Raw genomic sequence first — 15,956 nt, 5'->3', positions numbered from 1 at the left:
GCTGGTGCAACGCAGTTGGCAGAGAAACCAGTGCCTGGTGGAGCAAGGTTCTGAGAAGCCCATGGAAGTCAGCCAGGTTTGGGGGCAAGGAAGGTTTAGGAGAGGATTTTCGGTCACAGCAGTGATCCCGATATTGTACTTGGCAAGACGAGAGAGAGAGAGAGAGAGAGAGAGAGAAGGTACTGCGTCGTATTGTGTGCTGCCTACCCCTTAAAGGTGCCTCTGGATGAATTTGTAGTCCATAAACAAGGTTTGTTAAATTCTACCCCTCCAATCCACTGCTGGCCATTCTCAGTACATCCATTAAAATACAGTCATACCTCAGGTTACAGCTGCTTCAGGTTGTGTTTTTTTTGGGTTACGGACCACTGAAACCTGGAAGTACTGGAACGGGTTACTTCTGGGTTTCGGCGGTTGCGCATGAGCAGAAACACTAAATTGTGCTTTGTGCATGCGCAGAAGCACCGAATCGCAGCGTGTGCAGATATGGGTTGCGAACGTGCATCCCACACGGATCATGTTCGCAACCTGAGCGTCCACTATATTTCAAGGACTGCTACCCTGCTTTGCTATCTAGGGAAATTAAAGTTGCTTGCAAAACAGAAGGAGAACAGATAAGGGCATAAAGGCCTGACTTCTGGATTAGGCCAAAGACAGCCCATCTTGTCTGGCCTTCTGTTCTCCTCCTCTGGGGGACTCGAACCGATGGCTTCAAGTAACAACAAAAGAGATTCTGACTGAAGACCAGGAAGAACTTTTTGACAGTAAGAGCTGTTTGACAGTGGAATGGACTTCCTTGAGAGGTGGTGGACTCTCCTTGGAAGCTTTTAAGCAGAGGGTGGATCTGCCATGGATGCTTTTGTTGAGATTCCTGCATTGAAGGGGGTAGGACTGGATAATAATAATAATTTTTTATTTATACCCTGCCCTTCCCGGTTCAAAAACCAGGCTCGGGGCAGCTAACAACAAATTAAACACTTAATTGTAAAAGCAGTATAAAAACATGAATAACAATAAAATTCAAAGTTCAGAAATCAATTTAGGGGAAATCCCTCTAATAAGCATTAGGTAATCCCCAGGGCTAGCTGGCTGAATTGGTCCTACTTGGGCCAGCGAGGAGGCCAGGGGAGAATTAGCTGTGGGGTCTCAGAGAGAGTGATCTTCATAAAAAGGGGAGGGGGAGGGAAGAGAAAGGAAATAAAAGATCAGGCTGAATTCAAATTAAAGGCCAGGCAGAATAGCTCTGTCTTACAGGCCCAACGGAAGGAGGTTAAATCTTGAAGGGCCCTAATCTCCTGGGACAGAGCATTCCACCAGGTTGGAGCCATCACTGAGAAGGCCCTGGCCCTGGTGGAGGATAGTCTGACTTCCTTAGGGCCCGGAACCTCTAAACTATGGTTACTCATGGACCTTAAGGTCCTCTGCGGGGCAGACCAGGAGAGGTGGTCCCCCAGGGTTCCTTCCAGCTCTACCGTTCTATGATTCTATGAACAACAACATACTTATACCCCACCCATCTGATTGTTTATTTCCTTGACATCTGACAGGAGAGCATTACTCAGGGCAGGTGCCACCACTGAGAAGGCCCTCTGCCTGGTTCCCTGTAGCTTCACTTCCCCAGTGAGAGAATTGCCAGAAGGCCCTTGGAGCTGGACCTCAGTGTCCGGGCTGAACAATGGGGGTGGAGACGCTCTATCCCTGAGTCTGTTTAGGACTTCTTAAAAGTGTGGACTTTTAAAAACAGTTCTGAATAAAACACTAATTGCTTATTAAAAAGAAGGGCTGACTTGCAAGGCAGATTCCTTATTCTCTTCTTGTTGTTAATTCTTAGGAGTTTTGAGAGCTGCGACGGGAGCTGCCTTGGATCGACATCTCACGGCGCTGATTGTTCTCTGCTGACTGAGCTCATAGGACCTTTTCAAAAGATGCCCCTGTTGAACGGGGCGGTTGCGACACCCCTGGACGGTCTCCAGCAGCAACTGACCTTGCACCTGGCCTGCTCAAAATGTGCCCAGCAGGAGAACGAGAGCACCTACAGGTTGAAGGAGGTGGCGCACCGCTGCATGATGGAGATTCTCCTGGGCAGGCGCAGAGGCAAACGGGGGAAGCTGTGGCGAAAGGTAAACAGGCGGCCCAGCTTCCCAAACCCCACGCACTACGACGTCTGCAGGTATTACATCGCCGGCTTGGGTTGCACCAAGCACCGCAACCGCTGTACCTTTGCTTGGAGCTGGGAGGAGGTGTTAGTGTGGACGTTTGAGCGTGCCAACAACATGGAAAGGCGGGCCCTGAAGAGGCTGGTGCAGCAGGCACAGGTCGGCAGCTCTGCCAACGGCCTTTCCAGACCTCCGGCTCTCAGCATCTCAGAGGAAATCCAGAGCGAGTTTGGGGGCCGTTTCCAGGAGATCTGCAGGGTCTGCTTTTACCAGACCCCACAGAGGATCTCGGTTAAGGACTCGGCGCCAGCTTGCCAGGGGCACTGGGGAACCCTTTTGGTCCACGTGATCTCTGATGGCAAGAAGAAGGAGCAGTACACGGAGGTCCGCCCCTGCCCAGGAGGCTTGAAGAAGTTCAGCTACTGCAGATACGTCTCCGCTGGCAAACCTTGCCGCCACACTGTTCACCGGTGCAACTACTGCCACAGCGACGTGGAGCGGGCCATCTGGGAGGCGGAGGCGAACCGAGGCTTGGTGCGCAGAGATCTCCTCCATCTGCCAGGGGTGGAGAGCAAGCCGGGCGAGGAGGTCTTGCAACCCAGCGTGCAGTTCTACTGCAGGGTCTGCCTGGTGACTTGCAGCTCCCAGGAGTCCTTTGAGAACCACTGCTCCTCTGTGGAGCACACCCAGCTGATTGCCACGGACCCCGTGACTGAGTGGGCTCACCGCGCCCCTCCCTACGGCCTGACGGCTTTCGCCCTTTGCAAAAGGTAAGCGCTGCAGTTATTCTTTCCTGGGCCCGGGTCTCTCTGGCGGCCAGGAGTGCATTTGCGTGGTTAAAAGTTACACCCCAATTAGATTACTGCAATAAGGCATGTTTGGTGGAGATGGAGGACAGGGCCTTCTCAGTGGCTGCTCCCAAACTTTGGAACTCCTCCCACCCTGAGAAACCAGACTGGCTCCCTCCTTGTCCTTCCGATGGCAGGTGATAACTTTCTTGTTCTAAGCGGCTTGGGGGGGGGTCTGACTGCTTTTAATAAAATGACTGGTGTTATTGCACTTATATGTATGACATGCGTAGAACCATAGAATTGTTGAGCTGGAGAGGACCCCAAGGGTCCTTATATAGTCCAAGCCCCTGTAATGCAGGAATCTCAGCATGCATACATATTTAATTGTTTATTAATGATGGGTTTTTTGTTTTTAGTGGTAATTACAGTGGTGCCTCGCAAGACGAAAAGAATCCGTTCCGCGAATCTCTTCGTCTTGCGTTTTTTTCGTCTTGCGAAGCAAGCCCATTAGCGGCTTAGCGCTATTAGCGGCTTAGCGGATCAGCTGATAAGCGGCTTAGCGGATCAGCTGATAAGCGGCTTAGCGGATCAGCTGATAAGCGGCTTAGCGGATCAGCTGATAAGCGGCTTAGCGGATCAGCTGATAAGCGGCTTAGCGGATCAGCTGATAAGCGGCTTAGCGGATCAGCTGATAAGCGGCTTAGCGGATCAGCTGATAAGCGGCTTAGAAAAAGGGGGGGAGGGGAAAAAACCGCAGGAACTCGCAAGACATTTTCGTCTTGCGAAGCAAGCCCATAGGAAATTCGTTTTGCGAAGCACCTCCAAAACGGAAAACGCTTTCGTCTAGCGGGTTTTCCGTCTTGCGAGGCATTCGTCTTGCGGGGCACCACTGTATTTTAACTGTAAACCACCTTGATGCTCTGTGAGGGAAAAAGCCAGAGTGTAAATAATAATAATAATACTACTAATAATAATACTAATAATAATTTATTTATACTACACCCAGCCACTCTGGGCATCTCCCAACAGAACACTAAAAACAGAATAAAACTTCAGACTTTAAAAACTTCCCTAAGCAGGGCTGCCTTCTTCTAAAGGTCAGATAGTTGTTTATTTCCTTGACATCTGATGGGAGGGAGTTCCACAGGGAGGGTGCCACCACTGAGAAGGCCCTCTGCCTGGTTCCCTGTAACCTCACTTCTCGCAGGGAGGGAACTACCAGAAGGCCCTCAGAGCTGGACCTCAGCGTCCGGACTGAATGATGGATTTAACTCAGATTACCCAGAACAGTGCAGATTAGTTCTTTGCATCACTCAAAAGGTGACCCAGCCACCTATGATTTTTTGGTGCCCCTGGGTGTGGCTATACAAATTGAAGGGCATGGCTGTGCCAAAAGCACCTGTCTTGATTCTTTTATCCTACATAAGTCAACTCTGGGTTGGTGTCTTCCTGCAGAGTTGATGTCTGTGAATATGGGGAAGACTGCATCTACGCCCATTCTGCCCAGGAGCTAGAAGAATGGATTCAGCGGGCAAAGGTCTCTGAGAAGAACAAGCGGACCGCCAAGCAGTATGGCCTCCTTTCGTATCAGGACCGGCTTCTTGCTGAATACCAGGAAAGCCACAACGAAGTCTTAATCGTAAGTTTCACCATTTCTGCATATTCCATAAGTTTTGGTATCCTTTCCTCCTTTGCTGGGACTTCTGCTTTTCCATTTTTGAGCAAGTAACATTCTTGCCGCTGGAGTCCAATTTAGGTAGTTCTGTCCCTATAATTCCCAAAAGAAAAGCTTCTGGGTTTGTTTGTTTTTTGCAAAGGTTATTTTAAACATCCTTTTAATTCATTTCCCAGTAAGCTTTAACCTTACTACAAGACCACCACATATGATAAAAAGAACCTCCTTTCTCTTTACATTTTCAACACTTATTTGATTTAGATTTATACATTTTTTGCCAGTTTACTTGGTGTTAGATACCAACGATATATTATTTTCATATCATTGTCTCTTAGACGATAACATGCTGTAAATTTTATATATCCGTAATCCACAATCGCTCCCATGCCTCCATGTCTATATTGTGACCAATATCTTTTGCCCAATGTATCACTGAGGATTTTACTTGCTCATCCTTTGTCTCCCGTTCCAGTAATATTTTATACATTTTAGACAGCACTTTTACATTACATTCCAACAGTTCTCTCTCCAGTTGAGATATTGGTTCCCCAAACCCTCATATCCTACCTTTCTTAAATACCTCGTTCAAATGATGATATTGTAACCGTGTTGTTTATTTCCCTGATAATTCCTTAAATTCTTTTAATTCATGCTCTCCTGCCTCTTGTTTTAATAAATTTCTATAAGTAGTCCCAGAGGGATCTTCTTTCTGAACGCTGACAAAAGGGGGAAGGCTCCCATCTCCCCTGGCCAGGTCGTTGGCTACTGGCTGCTTGGCTTATCTGGTTACCTCTCTCACCAGATTTCTGAGGAGGTTGACAGCGTTAAGGTCACCTGTCCGCAACCTCTGCGCGTGCAGTCGGAGGACAAGAAGATGCGCTATCGATGGGTTTTCACTGTTCATTCCAAGGTAAGCTTGAGAAGGCAAAATAAATCCTAGAGATTTATTTTAGGAAGATAGGGCTGGATTAAACCACCCCATTCTGCAGGTGGGAGTCAGTGCCAGAGTGATAATAATAATAATAATAATAATAATAATAATAATAATAATAATATTTTTATTTATACTGCGCCCTTCCCGGTTCAAATACCAGGCGCAGGGAGGCTAACAACAAATTTAAAACACTTAATTGTAAAAGCAGCATGAAATACAATGTAAAAGCATGAATAACAATAAAATTCAAAATTCAGAAATCAATTTAGGGGAAATAAGCATTAGATAATCCCAAGGGGCTAGCTGGCTGAATTGGTCCTACTTGGGCCAGCGAGGAGGCCAGGGGAGAATTAGCTGTGGGGTCTCGGAGAGAGTGAGCTTCATAAAAAGGGGAGGGGAAGGGAAGAGAAAGGAAATAAAAGATCAGGCTGAATTCAAATTAAAGGCCAGGCATACAGTGGTGCATGTTCTGGTTATCTCCCACTTGGACTACTGCAATGCGCTCTACGTGGGGCTACCTTTGAAGGTGACCCAGAAACTACAACTAATCCAGAATGTGGCAGCTAGACTGGTGACTGGGAGAGGCCACTGAGACTGCATAACACCGGTCTTGAAAAACCTACACTGGCTCCCAGTACATTTCCAAGCACAATTCAAAGTGTTGGTGCTGACCTTGAAAGCCCTAAACAGCCTCAGTCCAGTATACCTGAAGGAGCGTCTCCACCCCCATCGTTCTGCCCGGACACTGAGATCCAGTGCCGAGGGCCTTCTGGTGGTTCCCTCACTACGAAAAGCCAAGTTACAGGGAACCAGGCAGAGGGCCTTCTCGGTGGTGACACCCACCCTGTGGAACGCCCTCCCATCAGATGTCAAGGAAATAAACAACTATCTGACTTTTAGAAGACATCTGAAGGCAGCCCTGTTTAGGGAAGCTTTTAATGTTTGATGTATTACTGTATTTTAATATTTGGTTGGAAGCAGCCCAGAGTGGCTGGGGAGGCCCGGCCATATGGGCGGGGTAGAAATTATTATTATTATTATTATTATTATTATTATTATTATTATTATGTGACGTGAGATAACATGGCCGTCTTCCAATTTCAGAAGCCGCTGGTGCATGTGGCCCTGCTGAAGCGCGTTCCTGGCGCTGCCTTCTACCTGGCAGGGGGCGGGCTCAAGCGAGGTCTCACGTACGCCTCGGGAGAAAGATTCAAGGCCGTACGGGCGTCTCCACCAGCGACGGAGGTGGAGGTGTGCCTGGAGTGCCAGACCTTCGGCGTCTACGAGCAGTGGCTGGTGTTCGACTTTGGCGCGCGCCCGGTCCTGCTCCGGAAGCTGCAGGCCCGGGTGGGGCAGAAGGACGCCCCCTGGCAAGTGGACCCGTCGTCCGCGGGGCAGAGCAGCCGCTTCGTGGACTTTGAGCGGTGGCACAGTGGCAACCGGGTGGTGGTGCCCAGCGTGGAGCGAACCGGACAGGAGCTGGAGCTGTTTGCCAAGTACAAGGCCCCGTCGCTCTCCCTGGACTTCCAGCGTGGCGCCCAGGGCAAGCCCATCGCCCGCCTCAACTACCGCGAGCAGATGCACAACTTCCTGTACAAGGAGGAAGAGGCGCAGGAGGCGCTGATCACCAAGTGAGTGAGGCCAAGGTGGCCTGAGGCATGCGGCTTGCTTTTTTAGCCTCAGCTTTCCCTTCTGCATTATGGGGGTAATAATACAGGGTTGTTGTCTCTAGGAGATAATGTAATACAGGGATGTCCAACTCCCAAGAGACTGTGATCTACTCAAAGAATAAAAAAAGTGGGAGTGATCTACCCATTTTTTTGCGGGGGTGTGTGTGGGGAGGAAATAGATAAATAATAAGTCATCCCACCAGTGCAGACTCCGTCTTCCGCTCTTCAAATTGTACGCAGATAAAGGAAAGGGGGGGTTCAAAGGCTCTTTTTTAGGTAAAGGTAAAGGGACCCCTGACCATTAGGTCCAGTCGTGACCAGCTCTGGGGTTGCGGCGCTCATCTCGTTTTACTGGCCGAGGGAGCCGGCGTACAGATTCTGGGTCATGTGGCCAGCATGACTAAGCCGCTCCTGGCGAACCAGAGCAGCACACGGAAATGCCGTTTACCTTCCCGCCGGAGCAGTACCTATTTATCTACTTGCACTTTGACGTGCTTTCGAACTGCTAGGTTGGCAGGAGCAGGGACCGAGGAACGGGAGCTCACCCCGTCGTGGGGATTCGAACCGCCAACCTTCTGATTGGCAAGCCCTAGGCTCTGTGGTTTGTTTTTTTTTAAGCGTTTATTAATTTTCCAATAAAAACATCCAATTAACATATCAAATCAAATCCAATAAAAATAAAAAACTAAAATAAAAAAGGTCCAATTGTCTTCCAAATTGTAATAATTTTGTTTTGACTTCTCACGGTCTGAATTTCGAAGCGCATTCAACATCATAGTCCTGCCTCTCATCATCCTCAATGTTATTCATAATTCCATGTCCGATTTTTCCCTTCCACATTTTGACTCTGGTTCTACGATCCTCATTCATGTCAGAAAACAGATACTTTTTTTTCCCTATGGAGTGCAGATTTGTCCGTATATTGTACTCCTTCAGCTGTTTTTTCATCGCACCGCTTCATTTAGTTGCATCCAATTTCAAAGTTCTGTCCAGCTCTTTGAGAGTTGTTATTTTGGCAGCTCCCAGATCGTTAATCTTTCCCGTCCAGGTGTTATCAAAGAAACAGAGAGAAATTTCCTTCTGTAACCTCCTTGTTGATTTATCTTAAACGGACTGTTTGCAGTGTAGCCATATATCAGACAGTTAGCAATTGGCCTTTGGAATCTTCCCAGTCCCCCCTCCGGGCCCTAGATGGGGGCTGCCAGACATCCATTTAGCCCTCTCTCTCGCTCGTAATCAAAAAAACATCTTTTTGCAAACAGTTGTATATGTAATATTGTTTCCAATCTTTATAACCAACCATCCGTTGGCTCCTGTTTCTCTTAATCAGGGAAGTATTTCAGATATTCAATAACGACGTGGTGGTAGAAGCCATTTTGTCCTCCTTTGTTTTCGTCTTTAACAGACATTTCTGGTCTTAGAAGAGAAGTGGCTGTGAGTAGATCCCAATTATATATGAAAGTCCATCTGAACTCACTTTTTGAAGAGCAATTTAAGTTCTTAATGAGGCTTGGCATGCATTACGGATTGTTGATTTTAAGGATAAAAGAATGTTTTTTTACATACCAAGCCCCTCCAGATTCCAAACGTCATGATTAGGATCTCTTTGAAGTTCGATCTTTTGCACCAGAGACTGTACATACTGCAGGTTTTTTCCAGCTTCTTCAATTCAGAGTGTGTCTGTTTGTTTTCCAAATCTTTATATTTTCCCAAACAGATGCATCCGGCTATGGGGTGGCGTCGCAGGAGTGTCAGCCGTCCCTAGCTCCGTGACCCAGTGCCCCTGCCGTCTGCCACATTGGCAATCTGGGGCAGACTGCGGGTCGTTGAGACAGTCCTCCCCTGCCCTGGGGAGGCTGCCAGGGCTAATTACCCCCATATCAGCCCTGAATTATCGGAACGGCTGAGGTCCAATTGTGTGGGATCAGCCATTTTCCACCACCGGAAACAGGAAGTCCCCTAGGCTCTGTGGTTTAACCCACAGCGCCACCCGTGTCCCGTTTTACCCGTGGACAAAAATGAGCCTGTGATCGACTTCTGAAAACCGGGGGTCAACCTGTCGATCGCAGTCTATCTGTTTATTATTATTACTATTTAGCATGCATTTAGCTTTGATCATTCAAGATTTTAAATTCATGCCTCTTTGCCCATCTTGCCTCCTCCCCTTCTTCCCAACCTCTTTCCCTACTCTTTGACCCCCCCTCTTGTTCTGATATACAGGCTCAACTTCCAAGTGACCATCTCCATTCAGCAGATGATGGAGACCCTTTCCATGGGGATGAAGTGTGCACCCCCAGGGGAGCTATTTGCCCACCTCCCCACCCCTTACTCCCTGACCCCGGACTCCGACGAAGGCTACCTCCTCTACCGCTTGGTCAAAACTGCCTTCCTGGCCCCAGACCCTCCGGCCAACAACCGCGTCTTTGAGGTCTCTGTCGAGATGAAGGCCGAGAAGAGCATCTGGCTTCTCCTGCCCAAGCGCTGCTGCGTCGAGCTGGGTCTCCGTGCGGACATGTCCCTCAAGGTGGAGGTCCAGTTCCAGATCGACCAGTTCCAGTTCCGACAGTGGCACTGGGCCGTGGATCAGCTGAAGGACGAGAAGCTTGTCTTCCCCGACGTTGCGGCCTGCTCCATCCCAAGACCCCTCGGTCAGGTTCTCCTGCAGAGGGCCAACAAGAAACAGAGCCAAGCCATCTCCTTCATCACTGGGCAGGCGGCTGGAGTACGGCAGGTGCCGCCTCTCTTGATCTACGGGCCGTTTGGGACCGGGAAGACCTACACCTTAGCCATGGCCACCTTGGAGATCATCAAACAGCCAAAGACCCGTGTCCTGATTTGCACCCACACCAACAGGTGAGTTGGGTCCTTGGAGAGGAGAGGGCTCTGCTTCTGAACACCAGGGGGTGGAAACCACAGGAGAATTCAGGGAATCAAATCCCTCCCCTGGTGGCAGCCCAGAATCAGGGAAACGATAAAAGTTCTTACCAAGCAGTTCACTTATCAATAATTCACAGAGAACAACCAGAAGACCCAATCATTTCTGTAGTTTGAGGAAATGAAAATCAATAAAAAAAAAGTATGAAAATAAATAAAATGGCAGTTTTAATGTTGGCCTGGTGTTCCGCAGTCAGCTGCCGTTTCAGTAGGGCCACTACACAGCTCAGAAGGGATTTTTGTGCGTTTGAAAATGTGTACAACTTTTACACTCCCACCAAAATGCCGCACTAATGTTTCACAAAACTGACATTTTCACTTGCTTTTTTGCGTACCGTTAAGTAGTTTTTATACACAACTTTCATACAGTGTGGTGTTGCTTTGTAAACATGTTTTTTTTTACTCTCACCCCTGCAGAAGCACTTTGGAAACAGTGCAGTGTTTTGAATAATCTGCTAAAAATCTCTGGAACTTTATTGCATAGAACAGCCCTCACACACCTCCCCCTTAATGAATTCCTGTGTATCATACCTCTTGGGCAAAACCTTTTTACAGGAAAGTTTTTGTTCTGCCACAACACAAGTGAGATTTTTGCACAGGAAAATTTTCCCAGGGGTGTGTGTCGTATCTGCCACAATGGCACGAATCATTTTGGAAGAAGTAGTGTGCTTTAAGGGGATGCGGGTGGCGCTGTGGTCTGGTTCGCCAGAAGCGGCTTAGTCACGCTGGCCACATGACCCAGAAGCTGTACGCAGGCTTTCTCGGCCTGTAAAGCGAGATGAGCGCCGCAACCCCAGAGTCGTTTGCGACTGGACCTAACGGTCATGGGCCCCTTTACTTTTTAATGTGCTTTAAAGGCACATTGGAAGCTCTTTAAAACATAGCATCATAGAATTGTAGAGTTGGAAGGGACCCTGAGGGTCATCTAGTCCAACCCTCTGCAGTGCAGGAATCTCAACTAGATGATCCATGGCCGATGGCCATCCAAGCCCTGCTTAAAAACGTCCAAGGAAGGGGAGTCACTGCTTCAGGCCCTAAGGGCCTCTGGAGCAGGAGAAAACAAGCTTTCTCCATCCTCCATGTGACAATGTTTCAGAAGCATTTTTTTGTTCCTTTAGCTGCTTGATATAATCATAGCATGGCAGAGATGGAAGGGATCCCAAGGGTCATCTAGTCAAACCCCCAACAATGCAAGCATCCTGCCCACAGCCAGCCCTGGCTGGGCTCCAAACTCCATCCTCCTGGTTACCATTGCAGTTCTGCATGGTGTGGAGAAAGGGGAGAGAGAAATGTGTTGCTTACACTCTCGTAACACTGATATGAGATCCACACCATGCAGCCCTTTCAATAGGTAAAGTCTAAAGTGCTGTCTAAAGGGACGTGGGTGGCGCTGTGGGTTAAACCACAGAGCCTAGGACTTGCTGATCAAAAGGTTGGCAGTTTGAATCCCCACAACAGGGTGAGCTCCCATTGCTCGGTCCCTGCTCCTGCCAACCTAGCAGATCGAAAGCACATCAAAGTGCAAGTAGATAAATAGGTACCGCTCCGGCGGGAAGGTAAACGGCGTTTCCGTGTGCTGCTCTGTTTCGCCAGAAGCGGCTTAGTCATGCTGGCCACATGACCCGGAAGCTGTATGCTGGCTCCCTCAGCCAATAAAGCGAGATGAGCGCCACAACCCCAGAGTCGGCCACAACTGGACCTAATGGTCAGGGGTCCCTTTACCTTTACCTAAAGGGCTGTCACATGGAGAGTGTCTGCCTTGGAAGCAAAAGGTTCAGTCCCTGCTGGCATCTCCGTGAGGAGTTACTCCTGCTCGAAATCCTGCAGTGCTGCTGCCAGTCCGTGTAGACAGCATGGAGCTGCATGGACCAACGGTCTGATTTGTTACAAGCTCTGTGTTTTTAAATGGTTGCAGTAAACCCATCTTATTTTCCCAGTGCCGCCGATATATACATCCGCGAGTATTTCCACGATTACGTGACATCCGGGCACCCCGAGGCCGTCCCGTTAAGGGCCGTGTACATCAAACGTAATATCAATTGGATAGACCCCACCGTGATGCTCTACTGCTGCTTCTCCCAGAACCGAGACTCCTTCCGCCTCCCCACAAAGGAAGAACTGGGTCGGCACAGGATTCTCATCACCACGGCCATGCAGTCCCGGGAGCTTGGGCTGACCCCTGGCTATTTCAGCCACATCCTGATCGATGAAGCTGCCCAGATGCTGGAGTGCGAGGCCCTGGTCCCCCTCTCCCTGGCCACCTTTGAGACCCGCATCATCCTCGCGGGGGACCACATGCAGACGACCCCCAAGCTGTTCTGCCTGCAGGTCGGGGAGCAGTCGGCTGACCACACACTGCTGAACCGCCTCTTCCAGTACTACCAGAAGGAGAAGCATGAGGTGGCCTTGAAGAGCAGGATCATCTTCAACGAGAACTACCGCTCCGCGGCGAGCATCATTGACTTCGTCTCCAGGCACTTCTACGTTGGGAAAGGGGACGCCATCCGCGCCATGGGGAACATCCCTCCGCACCCCGAGTTCCACCCGCTCATGTTCTGCCATGTCGCCGGTTCCGCCGAGTGGGATGCCGCCAGCAGCTCCTGGCGCAACGCCTCAGAGATCGGGCAGGTGGTGGAGAAGGTGGAGGAGATGGCCCAGAGGTGGCCGGATCAATGGGGAGAGCGGGACTTCAGGAGGATATGCGTGGTCTCTTATGGGATCCAGGTGCGTCAGAGAGGGTTACTGTGCGGTTGGGACTGTGCGTAATCAGTCGTACCAACAGGCTAAAAAACAGTTTCTATCCGTGGGCTGTTAGGCTGCTGAACGGAAAATAATATAGTGCAACTGACTTTCAGGGTTGGCGTGTTGTGCAACAAGCACCCAGAGTGCAATGAGATTGAGTGTTTGGGGGGTGGAGGGAGGCTTGGTTAGGTAAAGGTAAAGGTACCCCTGCCCGTAGGGGCCAGTCTTGACAGACTCTGGGGTTGTGCGCCCATCTCACTTAAGAGGCCAGGGGCCAGCGCTGTCCGGAGACACTTCCGGGTCACGTGGCCAGCGTGACATCGCTGCTCTGGCGAGCCAGAGCCGCACACGGAAACGCCGTTTACCTTCCCGCTGGTAAGCGGTCCCTATTTATCTACTTGCACCCGGAGGTGCTTTCGAACTGCTAGGTTGGCAGGCGCTGGGACCGAGCAGCGGGAGCGCACCCCGCCGCAGGGATTCAAACCGCCGACCTTTCGATCGGCAAGCCCTAGGCGCTGAGGCTTTTACCCACAGCGCCACCCGCGTCCCTTTAGACAGCCCTTTAGACTTTACCTATTGAAAGAGCTGCATGGTGTGGATCTCATATCAGTGTTAATTAATTAATTAGTTTAATTAGTTAATTAAATAATTAAATAATTAAATAATGGTATAATAATAATAATAATAATAATAATAATAATAATAATAATAATAATAATTTATACCCCAGCCACTCTGGGCAGCTTCCAAGAGAACACTAAAATACAATAACCTATTAAACATTAACAGCTTCCCTAAACAGGGCTGACTTCAGATGTCTTCTAAAAGTCTGGTAGTTGTTGTTCTCCTTGACATCTGTTGGGAGGGTGTTCCACAGGGAGGGCGCCACTACCGAGAAGGCCCTCTGCCTGATTCCATGTAATTTGGCTTCTCACAGCGAGGAAACCACCAGAAGACCCTTGGAGCTGGACCTCATTGTACACAGGTTGTACATTGACAGTATTATTATTATTATTATTTATTATGTGCTCAGTGAAAGGAGGGGCAACATTTTTGTGTGCTCAGTGACAGGAGGGGCGACATTTTTTATTATTATAATTTTTTTATTTAGTTTTACATTTAACTATTTACACCAGACATCCCAGCCTTTGGCCCTCCAGATGTTTTGGCCTACAACTCCCATGATCCCTAGCTATGAGGACCAGTGGTCAGGGATGATGGGAATTGTAGTCCAAAACATCTGGAGGGCCGAAGGCTGGGGATGCTTGATTTACACTCGTACATAAATCATCATCAAAATCATAGAAATGTAGGATTCCCTGAACTTCCTTGGACTTCCCTCCAAGGATTCCATTGTTAATCTTTTCCCACCTGCAAGGTATAATGTTCTCCATTTTATGGAAACTTTATTGCCTGGTCACCAAGACATTTAAAAAATGCTTGCTTTATAAGCCAGGAGGTTTGTATGCAGCAAGACCAAAGCTAGAGCTCTTCAAAGCCAAATCTTGCAAGCATGCAAAATAACCACATGCAAAATAAATTGGGAAAATATTGCAGGTGAGAGCAAAGTTCCATCCTACCCAACAGTAGCCAGCAAGATGAGGATAACTATCCCAAACAAATGGCTTTGTGTATCGATATGGAGACTGCTAATTACAAATGCTACTGTTAAGACCTTTTTATTTGCCCAGGTCTATTCTCAACAACAGACGCGGGTGGCGTTGTGGGTTAAACCACAGAGCCTAGGACTTGCTGATCAAAAGGTTGGCGGTTTGAATCCCCGCGGCGGGGTGAGCTCCCATTGCTCGGTCCCAGCTTCTGCCAACCTAGCAGTTCGAAAGAACGTCAAAGTGCAAGTAGATAAATAGGTACCACTCCAGCGGGAAGGTAAACGGTGTTTCTGTACGCTGCTCTGGTTCGCCAGAAGTGGCTTAGTCATGCTGGTCACATGACCCGGAAGCTGTCTGCGGACAAACTCCAGCTCCCTCGGCCAGTAAAGCGAGATGAATGCTGCAACCCCAGAGTTGTCCATGACTAGACCTAACTTCAGGGGTACCTTTACTGTTCTCAACAACATTTTTAATTAATGCCCACTGATCCTCTTTGAGCACTGTCCTGTTATTTTAACTGTGATTATGTTCAGTGTTGCATGTTTATTTTTGGTTCCCTGTGCACTGCTCTGATATTTTACTGTGCGATCAGTTTAGAACTCCTTTGAAGCAGTAAATCAGTAGCAAACATTGCCAACTCCCCACTCTGACACGATTCGCATGCTTCCAGCAGCTACATGAGAAGCAGAAATGCAGCAGGACCCGTAATGGCAAAAAACATACAGCAAGGGAGCCTTGCTGCAGAAGGAAGCAACCAGCCTTGTTAAAGCCGCCTGCCTGTTGGTGAACTGACCAGCTCTTCTTTATTTTCACCAGGTGAAAGCAATAAGGCAGGAGCTGAGGAAGAAGCGCCTGGGGGAAGTGATGGTGGAGGGCTACGAGAATCTGCCAGGTTGGTACTTGCCCAGCTGCCAGGTGTGCTTGAAGCCAAAGAAGGAACCACAGCTTATGAGAAATAAGGATGCTATCCCATAACCCTTTCCAAGCAGCCACTCCCTGTCACAGGGCCAGAGCTCAGTGACAGAGCACCCTTTCACCACTGCCTGTCAGTGTAGACAATGCTCAGCTAAATGGACCATTGACCTGACTTGGTCTAAGGCAACTTCCTGTTCTCCTAGGTCTTAGCTTGGTTACAGAGCATCCCATTTTGCATGTCCCAGATTAAAACCCTGGTTGGTGCCTTCAAGTAGGGCTGGAGCAGCTTCCGTCCCCCGCCAGAAACCCTGGAGAGCCACTGCCAGTCAGAGTAGGCATCACTGAGCTATGTGAACCCAATGTTCTCGATCCAGCTAAGTCCTGCTGAAATCAATGGAAATCCTGTGAGTAGGGCTTACTTGCGATACAAGTCTAGGTTGCATTGGACTTGGTTGGATCGAATTATATGTTTCAGACCACCTCTCAGTTCCCACCTTTAGCCTTTCCCTCCATGATCAGATTGTGGAAA

General features: G+C 48.8%; 1 protein-coding gene across 1 annotated transcript in view; it reads left to right on the top strand.

The window, feature by feature from the left end:
• The first annotated feature begins 1,859 nt into the window (after positions 1-1,859).
• The window catches only part of HELZ2 (helicase with zinc finger 2), a 37,384-nt gene continuing 23,287 nt past the window's right edge, over positions 1,860-15,956 (top strand). The window contains exons 1-7 of the mRNA XM_079978691.1: positions 1,860-2,926; positions 4,403-4,586; positions 5,425-5,532; positions 6,661-7,187; positions 9,447-10,079; positions 12,098-12,884; positions 15,329-15,404. Of these exons, the coding sequence (XP_079834817.1) occupies positions 1,926-2,926; positions 4,403-4,586; positions 5,425-5,532; positions 6,661-7,187; positions 9,447-10,079; positions 12,098-12,884; positions 15,329-15,404 (3,316 nt within the window). The 5' untranslated portion in view covers positions 1,860-1,925. The remainder of the gene's footprint in view (positions 2,927-4,402; positions 4,587-5,424; positions 5,533-6,660; positions 7,188-9,446; positions 10,080-12,097; positions 12,885-15,328; positions 15,405-15,956) is intronic.

The sequence above is a fragment of the Podarcis cretensis genome, assembly GCF_951804945.1.
Source record: "Podarcis cretensis genome assembly, chromosome: 6".
In the NCBI taxonomy this organism is placed as follows: Eukaryota; Metazoa; Chordata; class Lepidosauria; order Squamata; family Lacertidae; genus Podarcis; species Podarcis cretensis.
This window is presented reverse-complemented; position numbering and strand designations above follow the sequence as displayed.